At 43.0% G+C, this 17,216-nt stretch overlaps 1 protein-coding gene across 3 annotated transcripts; it reads left to right on the top strand.

Annotated features, from left to right (window-relative positions):
- The first annotated feature begins 221 nt into the window (after positions 1-221).
- Positions 222-16,676, top strand: gpr157 (G protein-coupled receptor 157). Of its 3 annotated transcripts, none has more exons than XM_056385447.1 (6): positions 222-410; positions 4,155-4,421; positions 8,715-12,013; positions 14,443-14,656; positions 15,153-15,347; positions 15,852-16,676. In XM_056385447.1, exons 3-6 carry the CDS (start codon positions 11,637-11,639, stop codon positions 16,071-16,073), a joined length of 1,008 nt encoding a protein of 335 aa, XP_056241422.1. In that variant the 5' UTR covers positions 222-410; positions 4,155-4,421; positions 8,715-11,636; the 3' UTR covers positions 16,074-16,676. The 3 variants fall into 3 exon arrangements, with proteins under 3 accessions (XP_056241422.1, XP_056241424.1, XP_056241425.1); XM_056385449.1 differs by having other exon boundaries at positions 222-414; XM_056385450.1 differs by lacking the exons at positions 222-410; positions 4,155-4,421 and having other exon boundaries at positions 8,690-12,013.
- The last annotated feature ends 540 nt before the right edge of the window (positions 16,677-17,216 follow it).

Genomic DNA, 17,216 nt, shown 5'->3' with positions numbered 1-17,216 from the left:
TTGCTGAGGAGGACAGGGAGGAGAGGAGGGCGGACCGAGGATGTGCACACACTGACCCTGGAGGTTGCGTTCCCCTTTAAAAGTCCCATCCCACTCAGATACGCAGAGCTCATGCAGGATCTGCTGCGGCAGTGGGGGAACACTGCTGAGCTGTGCAGTTTATGCTGCCAGCAAGCGTGCAAAGAAGAGGAGGGGGAGTGAGCGCGCACAGGAGGAGGAGGAGGAGGACTGAGGGAGAGAGAGAGAGAGAGGGAGAGAGAGAGTGCAAACAATGTCATTCTGTTCAGGAGGCAATGCTGCAGTCAACTTTGCCGCGCCATGAAAGCACATCACCAGCGACCAAGAGGCTCAGAGTGCAGAGAAGTTTTCCTCCTCTCCTCATGGCGTGTGATGCGGTCCGAGACTCATCCGTAGGTATACATTTATTTCCTATCTAGACTTATTTACCTTGTACGTTGTCTCCTTACATGTCTACCTCTTTGCAAAAGGACAGGATACTTCTTCGCCTTACAGGAGTTGATATACGTATGTCTGTGTGCATGCCTGCAGTGTTGAAGCTCCTGGCTGCTTCTGTCTCATCAGTTTCAGCCTCCTCTGCACCAGTAATAACCAGGCAGCAGCCAGCCAGACAGCCAGTCAGTTAGCAGTCAGGCTCCTCTGCTCCCTCATCCATGTTTAACACATGGTACAGGCTGGAAATAGCAGCCGGCGTGTCAGATAGCGGCTGCTTAAGAGACTATTTGACACAAGGACAAAAAAACTAACCAGGATGCAGAGTTCCCTCCACTAGAGGAGACTTTTATCTGCTGACTTTGCTGTTAGGAGAGTACAGATAGTCCAAGCTCTTTACTTTTCTCATCTAGTTGTGGGTTTATATTTAGCAGCATGTGTTAGTTGTGAATATGATTCTGGAAACCGGTGGGAAGAATATATTGTATCAGTGGCCCTGTGCTGTCAGTGTCTGAGTGCTGAAATGAGGAAATGAGAATGAGGCTACAGTGGCCTGCATGGGACAGGGGAGCTGTGGTGCAGTCGTGAAGTTGTGCTCTAGCTACTAGGACTTTTTCTGCTGTCCTATAAGTGGATACCAGGGCAGAGTGCAGCTCTGTAAGGTTTTTTTGGCGGGTTTGGCACAAACACTGTGAGAGAAAGAGTATTCAGCTGTTGGTGTTTGCATTTGGAGAAGATTTATTTTTCTCGTGGATAAAAACGGAAAGGAAAAGGTCTCTCTGAGCAGAACCACTCTCACACTGGGTAATGTCTCTGCAGCAGTATCTCAGCAACTCTCTGCTCTAAAAGTCAATATTGCTACTTTTGTCTTTTTGCTGTATCACATTGTCTGTGCTCAACTCCAAGCCTTTTCAAAGGCCATATAAGAATAGTTTTGGAAAATAAGCTTCATATTAGAGTTAGTCAGTATTCAAAATGTGCTCTGAAACCACATTTTGGACGATGAATCCAGCCAGGTCAGTTCGCCTGTATGCTGGTTCGGTCAGCGCTGGGTTCACCTCAGGTAACTGTGCTAAGACCTTGAAAAAGACGGCCCTGCGTCGTCAGCTGCCGCTTTGTGAGGCTCAAGTACAGAGCATCTCTCCGGCCTTTGAATTTCTCCCGACTGCAGGCAGGCTAGTGCGAGGGAGCAGAGTGATAGCAAACTGCACTAAAGGTCCGTGCCACATCCGGAGCCTGACATCATCTCTGAACATCTGCAGTTCTCCTGCTTACACTCTCACTGAGGGTGGGTGCTGCACTGCCAGCAAAGGAAATTGCCGCACTCACCTGATGTTCCTTGCACCTCATTTCTGCCCTCCCCCACCTCCCACCCTCTCTCCTCTTCATCCCTCCTCCTCCTTCCTTGTCTCCAATTTCTCTACTGTAGTCTCTCTCAGAGGTACAGTTGCCCAGCACAGCGCCTCACCGGCATGCTTTGCACCTCTGTGATTCTGCCCCCCCCATCCCTCCTCCTTTCTCCTCCACTCACCCCTCCTCTCCCCTGCTGAAAAAGTATGCAGCACATGCTCTCACCATCCTCCTTGAGCAATTTGCCTGAGTGAATAGAGAGAGGAGAGACAGAGAGAGAAAAAAAAGCAAGAGCCAGTGAGCCAGCAGCAGAACAGCAATCCTGCAGTGTCCTGCAGCAGCTGAGTTCCTGCAGTGCTGGCCTCTAATAGCACACATGCACAAGTGCACACACTCACACACACACATACACACACACTCACTGAGGCACACAGACAGACACGCACAGAAACATGGGGATGCACATCAAGATGACCATTCTGTCTCAGACATAGACAGTCCTTGAGTCACGTGACACAGTGCTGGTAAATGTGAGGGAGAGCAGGCTGTCTCACTCTGGGCCGGACTGAGCTGAGTTTGAGACAGAGAAAGACTCACACACACACACACACACACACACACACACACACACACACACACACACACACACACACACACACACACACACACACACACACTCTGCCCATGGAGCTCCACAGGGAGGCAATGGTGAGATTAGCCGTTTGTCCCCCCCCCCCCCCCCTCTGATGGTGCATTGTCCCATTCCAGCACTCCAGTTCCGATGATGTAATCAATGCAGCAAGCTTTGAACTTGCTGGGCTAGGGGTTCCTTCCCCTCCACCCCCCCTCCCCCGATTGACACAAATGCAAGTGTGAGGCCTCAGCTACAGTCTGTGTCCCAGGTAGAAATCAATTACAGTTTTATGTGATGATTTCGCTTTTAAAGTGCAGAGCATAATTTCCTCTGAGTGGGCCAGCTCGTTGTCCATACTTCGCTCAGATAGTTCATGCTTCCATATATTAAGAAGCAACTCAGTTGGCGAAACTACTGCTGGCTCTTTGTCAAAACGCTGCTGTGCTGTGCAGTGCAGTGCCGCATCACCACTTCCAATAAATTAAAGCAACTATCTGCAGGCAAATACGCCTCTTCTGCTCTTTTACAAAGTTGCTCTGCTTTTCGACTTGATGTCAGCAGGGAAAAAGACAAACCTCCAAGCAGAGCTAAGAGCGCTTTGAGCTCTTTCTGGTCATAACATCATAGTGACATTGCTCTTTCATTGATAAGGTCATCAGTGTGTTGATAGGCTGCAGTGGAGAGCAGCACCACTGATGCACAGTACGGTGCTTTAGAGATGCTCAGGCAGCCAGACCCAGACCATATTGTAGCAGGTGAGATTTGCTGAGCTGGTTCCTGCCGCTGCACCCAGAATCTGCCTAGTGATCAACTTCCACTACAGCAGTGATGAACTGGCATCACCCCTCCTCTAGTCAAAAAAAAAAAAAAGAAAAAAAAAAGAGAAAAAAACCCCGGCTAGCATCAGAGCAGCTCTGCATAATTAGCGCTCATGGGTGGTGATGATTCTGCACATTTGATGCAGTTTAATGTGTCTAGCTGAACAGCACACACTCTACATTTGTATATACATCTCTGATATGACATTCGATGTCACTGCTCCAGGAAAATATTAATATTTCACAAATTTTCTATATCTTTGCCCATGACGTTCACGGCCATTTCATTTGTAATTGATGTGACCTACTGTGCATACTGTACAGGATGATTTGATGAATCAGCAGCTTTCATTAGTATGCTGTGCTGGTGCCCAGTTACAGCTTCTATAAACTATTCATTCTGCTGTGTTAAAGATTAAGTAGGACTGCTTACTAATAAGAGAATGAATGAACAGCAACACTGTAGCTGAATTTAAGATATTAAATTTACTTTAATCCTTTCAGCTTCAACCAGTAAAAAGCATTTTTTTTTAGCATAAACCGAAAAAAGACAGACAACACTGTTTCCACCAGCTGGACAGAGAGGGTGGAAAGGGGAGAGAAGTCCCTGCCTGCAGGGAAACTGGACTTCTTTATGATCTATGACAGAACAACGATGATCTGACGAGCCAGTGCAATTCACAAATACTCTCCTCTTGAACTATTTTTCAGTCAGTTGCCATCGGCCTTCACATCATCTCATCAACTCCGCTTTTGTAAAGAAATCAGCTTAACTCCTTCATGTGTCAAAGTGTTCAAAGTAAGAGCTGCGCATGCTAACCGATTGAAGCAGGCTGAGTCATGCTGGGTCTTTTCTGGGTTTCCCCCCTCTCTGATCCTCTGCTCCTCCCCCTCTGGTCTAGGAGCAGGCTCATACACCAGGTCTGGCTGTTGGTGGCGTGTTGGAACATGCCTTGACTTGTTGCGCTGACTGAGTGAGGCAGAGACGGCTTCAGAGAGAGGGAGGGAGAGAGAGAGAGAGAAGACACTCTTGGTCAACAGTTTGCCAGAGTGAAGTGCCCCACAGACTTGGGAGAGCCCTGCAGCACCAATGGACAGACTCCTGTTGATATCAACACTCGCCGGGGCCGAGCGTGAATGGAGGAGCGCCACTCCTGCCTCGCTGCTTGGTGAGTGTCACAACTGTGTGTGAATAAAAAGCCTCTGACATATAATATTACATCTGAGCATGTGTGTGAATGTCTAGATTGATTGCTACTGCACAGAGGAGCACAGCACACCTCTACTCCAGATACAATAATTAATGTGGAGAAGTAAAAAGATGGTAAAATGAGGCCTTCAAATCAGCTTAATCAGGCCTCGAGGTTGACTGAAGTATAAATGAGAAAATGGTAATTTGAAGTGTACAGCTCTCAGTGTTTTGAAAGCGTCCAAGCCGAGTCTTGATGCTAACATGATGCCATGGTAACTATACAAAAGGTTACACTCAAACACACAGTTACCAATCACACAGTGGCCCAGTAACCTCCGCACACACACAGCACCACCAGTGACCCTTTCACGAGTCCGCAGGGACTCAGCGATCATTGTCTGACCCGAGTCTGATCCTCACAGAGGAGGACAGCCGATTTTGTTATTGTTTTCCGAATGAAAGCCCGTTTCCATCAGGAGAACCAGCAGGCCGCCTCTCCTTCCTGAAAAGCAGAGACCAAACAGATGAAGAGCTCAGAGTTCCTCACTTCTCATAATTGATTTGTATCTGGTTAAATACAGACGAGAGACAGAGCTGATTTGAGTTCCTGTTCATAAAGCGACAGTCTGTCGTGAGTGACGGTGCGGCCGGAGATTCAAAAGAGAAGTGTTTGAGACAGGAAGCGTCATTAGATTACACACTGACAAGCACATAAAGAAAACCTTAACTGAACCAGATTGCCCACGTTGTGACACATGATCGCAACGCGTCACTGATTTGCTCTACAGTAAAAAAAAAAAACTCATGTGGGGCCCATCAACACTCAAATACATTAATCATTCGAGTGAGTCAAATGAAAGTCATTTAGTGTCCTGTGCTCTATGATCTGTGTATTTTACCTGTGTGAGGCCAAGCAAGCAGATAGTTACTGGGGCAACTCTGTTTTCTGGTAACCAGGGGCAGTGTGCACTGTGTGTGAGACTCACAACCACTGAATTATTCACACACAGCAGTTTGACGTACAGGAATCAGAAGTGAATACTGATTAAACCAATACACACAAAAATTTTTTTAAAAAGGTTAAAAAAAAATGACAAGAAAGGTTGAGAATAAAAGTTTCACTTCTTCTAATCATTTTATAGCAATTAAAATGCTTCCGGTGTTGATTTTAAATTGCTCATTTGAAATGAAAACATCTAAAAATCAATATACATACCTGTTGTAGATAAACCTCACGGGACACTAAGCTCCAGCGCCAAGCATGCCATCAGTGTGTGTGTCGCGTGTAGCGTTGTTCACAAACATGGCCTTACAGTAAATACTAATGTCATTGTTAGCCATAAGATGATTAGGTCTGGGGAATGGCACCAGAGCAGGAAGGCATGACTGTTTGAGCGTTGTTAGCTGACACTAGAACAACGGAGACATGCAGCACAGCGGAGAGGAGCCAGGAGGGCCGAGGAAGTAAAGTGCAGTAGCAGGGTGAGTTTGTTTTTTTCACCATCTGAGGCCTGACAGCAGAGGGGTCCAGCGTATTCAGGAAATGTGGGGTTGTATACTGTGTGTGTTTGTGTGTGGGTGATGTGATGTGATGGGACATCCACATTGTTGCTGAGGAGTAGGTTCAACATATCATGAGCTGTAGATTATGAAGGGGTTGTGCTGCTGTGACAGCAGAGACCAACGGTAACTTAAACAAATGTCACCCTGGGACAAACACTACGTGCACCATATGAACCGTCACATTTCACCGCTGAAACAGTCAGTCCGTCGAAATATATCAAATAATCCACAAATGTTTTGATAAGTGATAAATTCTCTCAGTTATTTTTCAAGCAAAAATAGTAAAAATAAAAAAAAAGGCAAATGTTCTCTGACTCCTCTGCTTTTCTTTTTTTTATATATCATTGTAATCTTCTTATTTTTTGGGTATTTGGACTTTTGAATGAACAAAACTAAACATTTGAAGATGTCACATTTGGATTTGCTAAATTGTGATGGATTTGTTTTAATGTTTCACAGGCTAAACAAGTCAATAACCAGCAGATAAATTGATAATGAAACTAATCGTTAGTCACAGGCCTATAATGATTTCTGTACGTGGTTGTGAATAAGTTGCTCAGTACAGTAACTGAAATGATGCATTTTTGGTAGCTGGCTTTGCTCCTTTACAAGTTGTCTGATAAAATAAACCATTTTTAAATGCATTAGGGTTCAATACCGTTGTAATGCACAAAATAACATAAATATATAAATAGTTATTTTAATATTAAAATGAATTAAAGTATAATTTCAATCAGGAAAATAGGAAGTATCAGACCAAAGATGACGTAAATGATCCACTTTTGATATCTGAGTAAAAGAAGCTTTTCATTGTGTGTTATTAACTCAGGATCTGTAAACTATCACTTCTAATATCAAAAATACTGTCACTTTGACCAGGCTTCGAGTAGAGACACACGATTATTCGATTTTGTCGATCAACAGAAAATTAATCCGAAATTATTTTGATAATCGATGAATCGTTGAAGACATTTTTCAAGGAAAAATACAAAATATTTCCTAGTTCCAGCTAATTATTTACAAGGATTTCCATTTGTATGATGTGACAGTAAACTGAATAATTTGGGATTTTTCACTATTTTCTGATATGTAATCATTTAGTTTTATTTATCTTTCTAACACTTCATTATATTTGCATCAGTAATCCAGTGCAAGCTATTTTTACATTCATATCTATAATTTCATCCTTAAAAAGAACTGTCTAAATAAAGCCAAATTTAACATGACTTTAACCAGGCAAACCTTAAAATATGTTCCTCTACATTCCCTACTAAAATCATTTGTGCAATGTTCACCCACACCACACATTATTATTTGGAAACACATTTCCCATAAAATTCTTTTTTGGCCAATAGTACAGAAATAGGAGGACGAGAATCTGTCTGCAGAGCTGAACTCAGCCTGAGGCCTGAAACATATTTGTGGACAGGTTTGTGAGTCGAGGCTCGTTGCTGCTCCTGCTGCTGCTGTTCGCTGTGTGAAGCAGTGAGGCAGCCGCTCATTCATTTAGCAAACTGGGTGTTGTTTTCACTGGCATTCCTCAATCCTGTATTAGGGATTACATCAAGCCCTGAGCAGGAAGGAATTCCTGTCATCATGTGCTCAGCGAAGGCAGCGTCTGGCTCGCCACAAAGACACGAAGAGACACGGACACAGCTGTTTGGCAACTGAAAGCAGGTCAAGAGGCGTCTCTTTGTTTGTCTGTGGACATCACTTGTATCCATGTGTGTGTGTGTGTGTGTGTGTGTAAGGCAGGGGCAGACAAATAAACATTTAGTGTTGGTATCAGCGGGCACGTTGTGTCCAAACTTGCACCGGAGCATCACAAACATCTTTCTTAGAAATATCTGGGTTTTTTCTTTGACATCGGATACGGTCAAAATGCTCCAACCACCAATCGAGGGTGGAATTTCCAGTTACACAACCAAAAAAATGCGTCACAAAATACAGCAAAAGCAGACATGGAGGGCCACAAATAGCCTCACTGCAGATTTCACCACTAAAGCTACACCAGACAGAGGACGTTCAGCCAACTGTAGGTTTTCCAAGCATCCCTCCTGACACCTCTCTGTCTCAATCATGACTCCCTCTCTTCCCTCATTTGCTAGCGACTGCAGACCGCTCTCTAGTATCCATGTTGTCCTGTCAGCAAAGCAGAGTCCACAGGGAGAGGACAGTATGGAATGGTCAGCCGGCTCAAAATAGCACTGCAGCGAGCAAACGCAAGTGATAGCGAAGGGGGATTTTAGCTGTTGTCCCTTAGGAACACAAATACACACACACACACACACACACACAGGACGTTGCGTTATGTGGCGTTCATGTGAACCGAGAGACACACACAAATAGATGAGAGCTAAATCAAACTGAGCTTTTTGTTGCAAAATCATGAGTCATGGCAAGTCTATTCTTAGTTCGGGGGTGTTTGTGTTTGCCCAAGTTGTGTGCACTTAAAGTGATGCTGCACAAAAGGCTAGAGGAGTATCGAGGATCTGTTTGGGAACAAGCTTTGGGTCACTTTGGGCAGCGGAGTGTACACTCATCAATGCATCACAGTTATGTAAAGCTGAGGAAGGTGGGGCAGAACGCCTCGTAAAATCTTTAATTTAATATTTCAAAGCTTTATTTTTAAAGTTCTCATGGAAATTTATCCGATTCTATGAAGCAGTTGTTACTAAATCATTATTTCCTTCTTCTTCTCTTATAGAGCTCCACCACCCCCGGGGGGCTTTCAGTGTGAGGCCTTCCAACAACCATCGCCATGAAGCTGGGCATGAAAGGTGTGAGAGTCCGGAGTGCCAGACTGGTGGCAAGGTGGGAAGTGCACGGCAAAGACCGGTCGGGATCGTGCCGGGGGGGGGAGAGAGGCAGGCGGAGGGACGGATCTGTCGGACGCGGGTGCTGTGGGTGTTTCTCTGGCAGTGTCTTAGCTGGTTGTTGTGAGGAGTGAGAACGAAGCAATCAGCAAGTATACTGCCGCAGAAATTCTTCGCAATAAGAGGCCCTGGGAATCGCAGCCAACACGGGGAGGAAAACGAGAGGAAGGAAAAACAACAAATCAGCATTGCAACAAACAAGGATGCTGCTGCTACTGTAAGTTTTTACATGTGTGCTCACACTGTAGAGATTAACCAGAGCTGAGGAGCTGATACAGAATGAACTGATGATAGATCAGCTGAGAGCATGGCCTTTGTGTGTACAGCCTCTACAATATTTACAATTGGATCAAAGCATCCAGCTTCTACTCTTTCTTTTGTACTTTTATGACGCTCTGCTGCCATCTTGTGACTGAAAGCGATCTCCCAGCATGCTTTTGTTCATCAAACACCACAGCAATTTGTAAAACCTACATTGTATACATTTTTTTTCCATTGAGACTGAATTTTTTTCATCATGAATTAAAACTGTAAAAAATTTAATAAAGAGAGCAAATAAAAGTTACTTAAGGACTGATTCGTTCATTTGCTTTGTTTGTTTTCTCAGTACACATGCGTTTTGTAATAATGGAGTCTGGAGAAAACTTGTGTTGTACCACTTTGCGCTGTGTAAAACCTTTGTGAGACCCTTGAAAAAATGACGTTGCTATGCAAACACAGTACACCTAATGAGTGCTGATGAGCCAGAATGGCCTGGATACCAGGTGCACACACTAATTCAGGTTTTCATATACACACACACACACACACACACACACACACACACACAGACACGCACAGAGCAAACGCAGATACAGCTGAATGTATGGTGTGCTCCTGATTTAAGATCCCAAAAAAAAAAAAAAACGTATATTCTCGACACAATCTTTTGTTGATTTATTGTTAACACTTGACGTAATCGTGTATTGTAAAACTGAATGTTGGTGATGGATGATTCGGACGGTAAATGCAGATGTGTCTGCAGCAGGCTGCTGGAAAACGACCAGCGTGCCACTGCATTGCTGTAAACACAAAAAAAGGGGTTGCAGTTTTTCTGAGCTGCAGCAATGCAGAAGCGGTAAAGTCCTGCTCTCACACAAGGTCACCGCTTCATGGCTTTAAATCTTCCTACTCCTCAGCTCCTTGGTAAACCAAACAATCACAAAGACACCGAGGAATTAACAGCAACTCTACACAAAGCACGGCAGACGATCCTCATTACTCAAAAATGTCACAACAATTAAATACTTTATCACGGCCTGTGGGCCCAACGAACTGATTGATAACGAGAAAATGTACTTTGATGCAAAATGTAACCATCAGCTGAAATTTTTAATTAAATGTGTGTTTTCCATTTAATAATGGCTTTATTAGAGTGCTGAGGGTGACTATCTCAGTCCTACAATGGAGAGCTCACATGTTGGCTGGGTGATGCAGTGTGTTACTGTGACCTGCTTTTTAAAATTGAAATATGTGCTAGTGTTTTCCAACTGTTCGAATCTGATGTTTCATGTGAGCTGGGGAATATAATAAGTTCAGTTGAACACCTTAATGTTAATAATACTTTAAAATTACTTAGTGCTGAATGATAAGTCAATTAATTCAGGTTCAACTGGCAACCATTTAATAGTTGATAAACCATAATTAAGCTTCCAGATCACAAACTGGAGGATTTGCCACTTTCTCTGATTTATAGTGGATTTTACACCTTGGGATCTGGAGTACTGGTTGGACAAAACAAGCAGATTTGACCTTTGGCTCTGAGAAATATTAAAGGCTGCCTTTCGCTTTTTTGTGACGTTTTATTGACCAAACAATTATTCAACTAATCATAAAGAATTAATTTTTTATATTAATTATTGAAATATGTTAGTTGCAGTCTTAATGATATTTTGGTGATTTACAGCATTACAGCTGTCGCTACATTTTGAGATCCTTGTGTCAAATGCACTTTGTGCTCATTTATTACCCTGTCTTACTTTAAAGCTTGTATGTACTCTCTGATTCTCTTTGTGTTGTGATGATTTTTAACCCTTGTTGTTATTTCTTTTACTTTTCTATTTGATAATCTTGCATTTTGTAAAGTACTTTATTACCCTGTACATAAACTGTATTGTTATTATTTCTATTGCCAAGATTGAGAAAGGAATGGGTCACCTTTTATTAAAATATAATAATAATAATAAACATCAGATGTATTGTATACTTCCCTGCTAAATGTCCATGCTTGAAATGAGAGGTGACATAACAGGGTCATTTCTTATATACACACCATGTCTGGAATGGGAAAGTTTTTTTAACATGATGTCATCTGTTCCTATTTGACAAGCTCTAATGCAACAGCTTCACTAAGGTCACACCAGTAAACATCATTAGAGCCAAGAATAGTCCCATATGAGTCTCTCCTACCAGCTGACTGTGACTTCTGCTTTGGGTTCCGGGTTGTCACGGGGAGGGAGGGGTTAAATCCGGAGAGAAAACTTTTGTTTGGCCGCCTTAAAGCAGAGAAGTGAGTTTAAGTCATAAGGCTGGACCCGAATTTTTCAGTGTCGCCTGTTTTTTTGGGGAAACAGCGCGGACACCCCGCGGTAGGCTAATATTAACATGTGCAACAACAGCGTGGTGGACTAGTCTGTTGGCAAACACCGTAGCACGTTTGACACGAGATGATCTTATCGATGAGCTGACAAAGGTTCTTCTAATCACAGCAAACGATGGCGAGCGGAAATCACACGGTTGTTTACTTGTCTGAGCAGGTGGTCGTCTTGTTTTCGTGCGCGCTCTCGTTTGTGGGCTCGTCCCTGATCATCCTCACCTACATTATCTGGTCCGACTTGAGGACCACTCCGAGGAGACTCCTGGTCTACCTCTCGGTGTCGGACTGGCTCTCCGCCGTCTCCTACGCCTTCGGAGTCTGGAGCGTTTTCCAGACCGACTCGGTGGACTGCATCGTTCAAGGGGCAGTATCCACCTTCGCGAACACCAGCTCTTTCTTCTGGACCGTGGCCATAGCCATTTACCTGTACGTTTTCATCGTGAGGTCCAGTCAGAGAGTCGCCGACAGCCTGGAGCTGATTTTCCACCTGGTCAGGTAAGTAGACGTGGGTCGGTCGTACTTCTCTTTGTGGCTGCACCTGTGGTGAAGACAGTTTGATGGATTTAAATCTCAATAATTAATGAGTGAGGTCATCAATCCGCACCAGATGATTTGTTCATCACATAAAGTTTTATTGATGCTGCGCAGGTGATACTTGTACCTCACGCGCTGGTGTTGTAGCATATGGAACTCTGAAGCTGAAGGTAAACAAGGGAAATGACGAACTGAAGTTAGGGACCGTCTCTAAAGTGTCTGCAGCGTGGACAGCAGGATTTATACAATTTTCCCAACACCTTTCTCATGTTGATTTCTGCGGAAGAGGATTAGGGCCACATGTGAATTATTTTTTTTAGAATTCTAGTTTAATCTCAGAATTCAGATTGAAATCAGAAGATAAATAGATAGATCATTTATCCCCTAAGGGAATTCAGGTGTCCAGCAGCTCATTAGTAATAATAATAGTTAATAATAATAATAATAATAAACAATAATAGCCACATTAGTCCAGTTGATGAGCCACTTCGTTTGGCTGTGCTGTTGTACAGCCTGATTGCAGTGGGGACAAAAGGAAAAGAAAAACAAAAAGACTTTCTTCTCACAATTCTGAGATTAAAGTCAGAATTAAAAACAAATGTGGCCCTAATCCTCTTCCCTATAGCTGTATTTCACACCAACTTCATCTTTATCTTGGAGTCCCCTCACTGTATGAACATTACCTAGTTTTTTAGATTCAAAATCATGCACTATGGACTAATAAACTCTTTTCATCTGTCATATTTGGTCTGAACCACTTCAAAACAATTTTGTTTTGCTCAACTTTAAGTTTTTTCAGAACCATGCTCAGAGTCCTTCTGACAAAGTGTTTGTAGTTCAATTATTGGAAAATTGGAGAATATTTTCCCTCAGAGTCCTGTTAATGCCGTTTGGCTAACTCTCAAAAAGGACTGATTGATGGAGAGCTGCTGAGATGCTCGTCCTTCCTGCAGGTTCTCTCATATTTGCTGGGGACTTCTGAGGCCCTGTTAGAGGGACCTTTGGGTTCTCGGTCACCTCTCTGGACAAGGCCCTTCCTGACTGGTTCATCAGTTTTTCCATTTGACAGTTTATTGAGGCCTGTGCTCCTGGGAACACTCAGAGCTTTACAAATGATTTTATACACCCTCACCCCCCGATCCGTGTTTGATAAACTAGCACAAGTTAGCTCATACTGGAGATGACTGCAATTGACGTATAAATACAGAAAGATTATGTGACATTTATTTCACCGTCACATTTTTATTTTCATCATTTTTGCTCTTTCATTTGTTCCACAGCCGGGGGATTCTCTTCTTGAGAGCATCCCGTCAAGACTCAGTCACACTGTTACCTTCAGGGAAAACAAGTTTTTAATATTAAGAATATATATTCATCTTTAGTTTAAACAGATTGAATATTCACTGTAATTATGCCTGATGCTTCATACATAGTTAGGCTGAATTTTATTGGAGTTATGACATATTTCATTATTTTTAATCAATTATCTCTCAATACTGATGAGCTGACAGATTATATCATGCATGTCTTTTAGATTCAATTATTAGGTACACCAAACACAAAAACATTTCATAATCACAGCGACAGAACTCGTTTGGGTGGCGTTTCTCAGGATAAAAACCTGACCAAACATGGTTGAACAAACATGTTACAAGGCTGTTAAAGGGGTTCGCAAGCTGCTTGTTTTTATTGTAAGCTAGACTTTAATTTTGAAGCTCTGAATCGGCGCACGTGTTTGATCCTTTGTGCTGGTTTTCCTCCTGCACATTAATGAGCTGTCCATGTTGATTGTGAGGATGTAAGGAGGGAGTTGATTCACTGTGGTGTAGCGCTGTATAATTGATCTATTTTTGGACACGGAACATTTTCACCCCTGGGTGCGCCTCACCGCTGTGTCTGTGGATGTCGTTCTCATTTTGTTTTTTGTGAATTCTCAGATGCTCAATTGAAATGAAGCTCACACAGCAGAGCCATTCATAGAGACTCGTGCACACGCGCAGACACACTCACACACACAACAAGGCATCCAGCATAGGGGTATTTATAATGATCTGCCATGTATTGGTGATGAAAAGATGTAGAAAGATGAAAGAAGTGTTATTTCAAATGGGTGCTGCGAGTAGAGAGGTGCTGCTTCAGGGTGAACACGGCTTCTTAAAGTGTAAAGTGCTGAAATCTGTTATTTTTATAACTGACCCTGCAGCTTGTACTATGTAACACACAAAAGCCTTAAGCACAGGATAATCTATCACATGGTGTCACATGTCGTTGCAATATTTGTGGTTGTTGAACCCACCAAACATTTGCATACGAACTGTGTGTTAAAAATAGAAAGTTGACCTTTTGAGGAAGTTTGTGTTCAGTCCTCTAAACCCTGTGTTTTTGTCCAGCTGGGGTGTTCCTCTGATCATCACTGTTGCAGCCGTGTCCCTAAACAAGATTGGCTACGACGCATCAGAGGTGTCCGTGGGCTGGTGCTGGGTCAGGATCCACACTCCTGACCGGGTCCTGTGGATGCTGCTGACCGGAAAGATCTGGGAGTTCCTGGCTTACCTCACCCTGCCCGTCCTCTACATCCTGATCAAGAGGCACATCCACATCGCGGTGAGGACTGAACCCCAGAGTAAAATCACTGCTAGCTCTTAAGACACCAGGTGCAATCTGCATCAGCAGCAGAATCATGTACATATTTTATTTTCCTCCCTCCATGTTTAATTTTTCTCATGTACATCTTTTGTTTCCCCACCCACACAAACACATTTCCAGGACTGAAGAAACTTCAATTTAATTCTCTGTATTTAATAAACAATATTAGATACATAAATATTTGACACATCCCACAGCCATAGCTACACAACCCTCCTACACATTTTTTATGTTTCAGTACACAGAAATAAAATAACTTTTTTAAATGAAGCTTCATTTCTCTGTCATACAGCTACAGGTCTGCCTCAAATAGCTGCCATGTTGTGAGAAGATTGTGCATTATCCTCAATGACACATCTCATTCTGTTCATTCTCCTTCTTATTTGTGTTTTTACATCATGTTTTCATCTTTTTATAAGATTTGATTTTGATCATGAACTCTGGTCTGATGCAGCATGCTGCCCTGTCCGAGTACCGTCCCATTTTGGCCCACAGGCCTCCGGCCCACTCCTTCTCCTCCATGGCTGATAGGAAGCTAACACTTATTCCTGTCATCTTTATCGTCCTGCGCATTTGGAGCACAGTGCGCTTCATACTGCTGCTAGCGGGCTCTCCAGCCAGACAGAGCCCAGTGCTGGTCACCCTGCATGTGAGTGCACATAGAGGTTCTTTTGAAGCAATGACGACCAGTTTTGATGATGTGTGTCAACTCTTCTGCAGTTTACTTTTCCTGTTACTGCAGCTTCTTCCTGCAGCTTTTGTTTGTTTATGAGTCGTTTTGTGTGTATGAAGCTCATAAGCGTGAGTGTACGTGCACTGTCATTAGTTTATGTTGTAAAATGCAGAAACTGCCTCTCTAAATGGGTTTAAAAAACATTATGATGTAATAATTCCCCAGACAATTTATTACATTTTATTGTTACTTTAAATATGTGTAAAATATTTTGATATGTTGATATAATATATAACAACAATTCTTAAGGAAATATGTTTTGTTTGTTAGTAAAACCAAATATTGTAGTAAAATACAAGTATTCAATATCTCATCATCAAATAATCAATCAATAATCAATCCATGAAGGGACATATTATTCCAATGTAACAATCCATCTCTGCTGCTCCACTCTCAAAGACTTCTGTTTGCACTCAACAGGGAATTGGCAACACCTCGCAGGGAGCAGCCAACTGCATCATGTTTGTGTTGTTCACTCAGCCGCTCCGCTCACGCCTGTGCACCACGCTCTGCTGCTGCTGCTCCAAGTGCCGAGCAGAGGTGCAGCACTCGCACGACACCCGTCGCAGGCTGCTGCCGGGACAGGACGCGTCCACACTGAGAGAGGAAGACAGCACCAGCCGAGCCGGGACCGACAGATGATACTTGAGAGAAGGGAGACAAAGGCTGACATTAAGGGAGCGATGGTGGTTCGGCCTCTCGAGTGCTGGTGCATGCTCATGTTTGTCACAGGAAAAGTCACATGCCTGCACTTTGGGCGATGAGGATGATGCCGCCTGATTGTACGCCAGCATTTGGTCAAGCATTTTGAATGTGACATAAACTGCACATACAGATCAATTTTGTACTGTGGTTTTATAGATGTGCTGTATATGAAACCTTTGAAGTGCCATTTCACTTTAAGTTGATCTTTGTACATGGTCACATGGTCACATGGTCACATGGCCAAACACAGCTGCAGTTCTGTTCATGTTTTTACAGTCAAGTAACATATTTAAAATGTGTTTTGATTTTTAGAAAGATTATCACTTTAATATATTCTGCTATTTAACTTTAAAAAATTTTCAGTGTATATCCAATATGACTTTGGGTGTGTTTATAAGTTTTGCAAGGAACCTGCTTCTATCTGACCATCTCTTGAAATATAGTCAATCAAAAGATGACATGGGCACAGTTTTCTGTCTGTTCAGTTCACTTAAATACATACACCAGAGTTGCATTAAAATATACAACATTCTAGTAGAATTTGTCTGTTATCTCCTTCTTGCCTAATGTGGGGGTTTTTTTGCAGTAATTGCAAAAGCCCATAATCATTTGACACATCACCAAAATGAACTCAGCATCATTACTGTCATTGTGGTCAGGAGGATGCATGAACTATCATCACATGCCATCCTTCCTCCTTGCAACCCGAGCCTGTCGCATGAGCCTCACTTCTCTTTTGACCCCTGCTGTTTTTGGCTCCCGCTTGCCGGACTCGGCTACAGGCTGAATGCATACCAACAAGGAGCTAATGAACCCACTGAACCGCACGGGGCTCATCTTGGGCCCGACCAGCCTAATTACCATAACTCCACTTCCTATAGTTCCTTCAGGTCTTTTAAATATTGCCTCAAGATCCATTGAGTTTTAATGAGCCTGTCCCTGAGACGATGAGCTACAGTGAAATAAAATTCATTACTGTGGTGATTGTTGCCAAAGGTGAGGAAGGAGAAATTTCACCATGTTGACAGTCAATTTTCTCTTATCCTCAAGTGATTATTGTTTGTTTGACTCAGAGGGCAA

This window comes from Seriola aureovittata, chromosome 9 (assembly GCF_021018895.1).
Source record: "Seriola aureovittata isolate HTS-2021-v1 ecotype China chromosome 9, ASM2101889v1, whole genome shotgun sequence".
Taxonomy (NCBI): domain Eukaryota; kingdom Metazoa; phylum Chordata; class Actinopteri; order Carangiformes; family Carangidae; genus Seriola; species Seriola aureovittata.
Note: the sequence above shows the minus strand (reverse complement) of the source record. Positions and strands in the feature narration are given on the sequence as shown.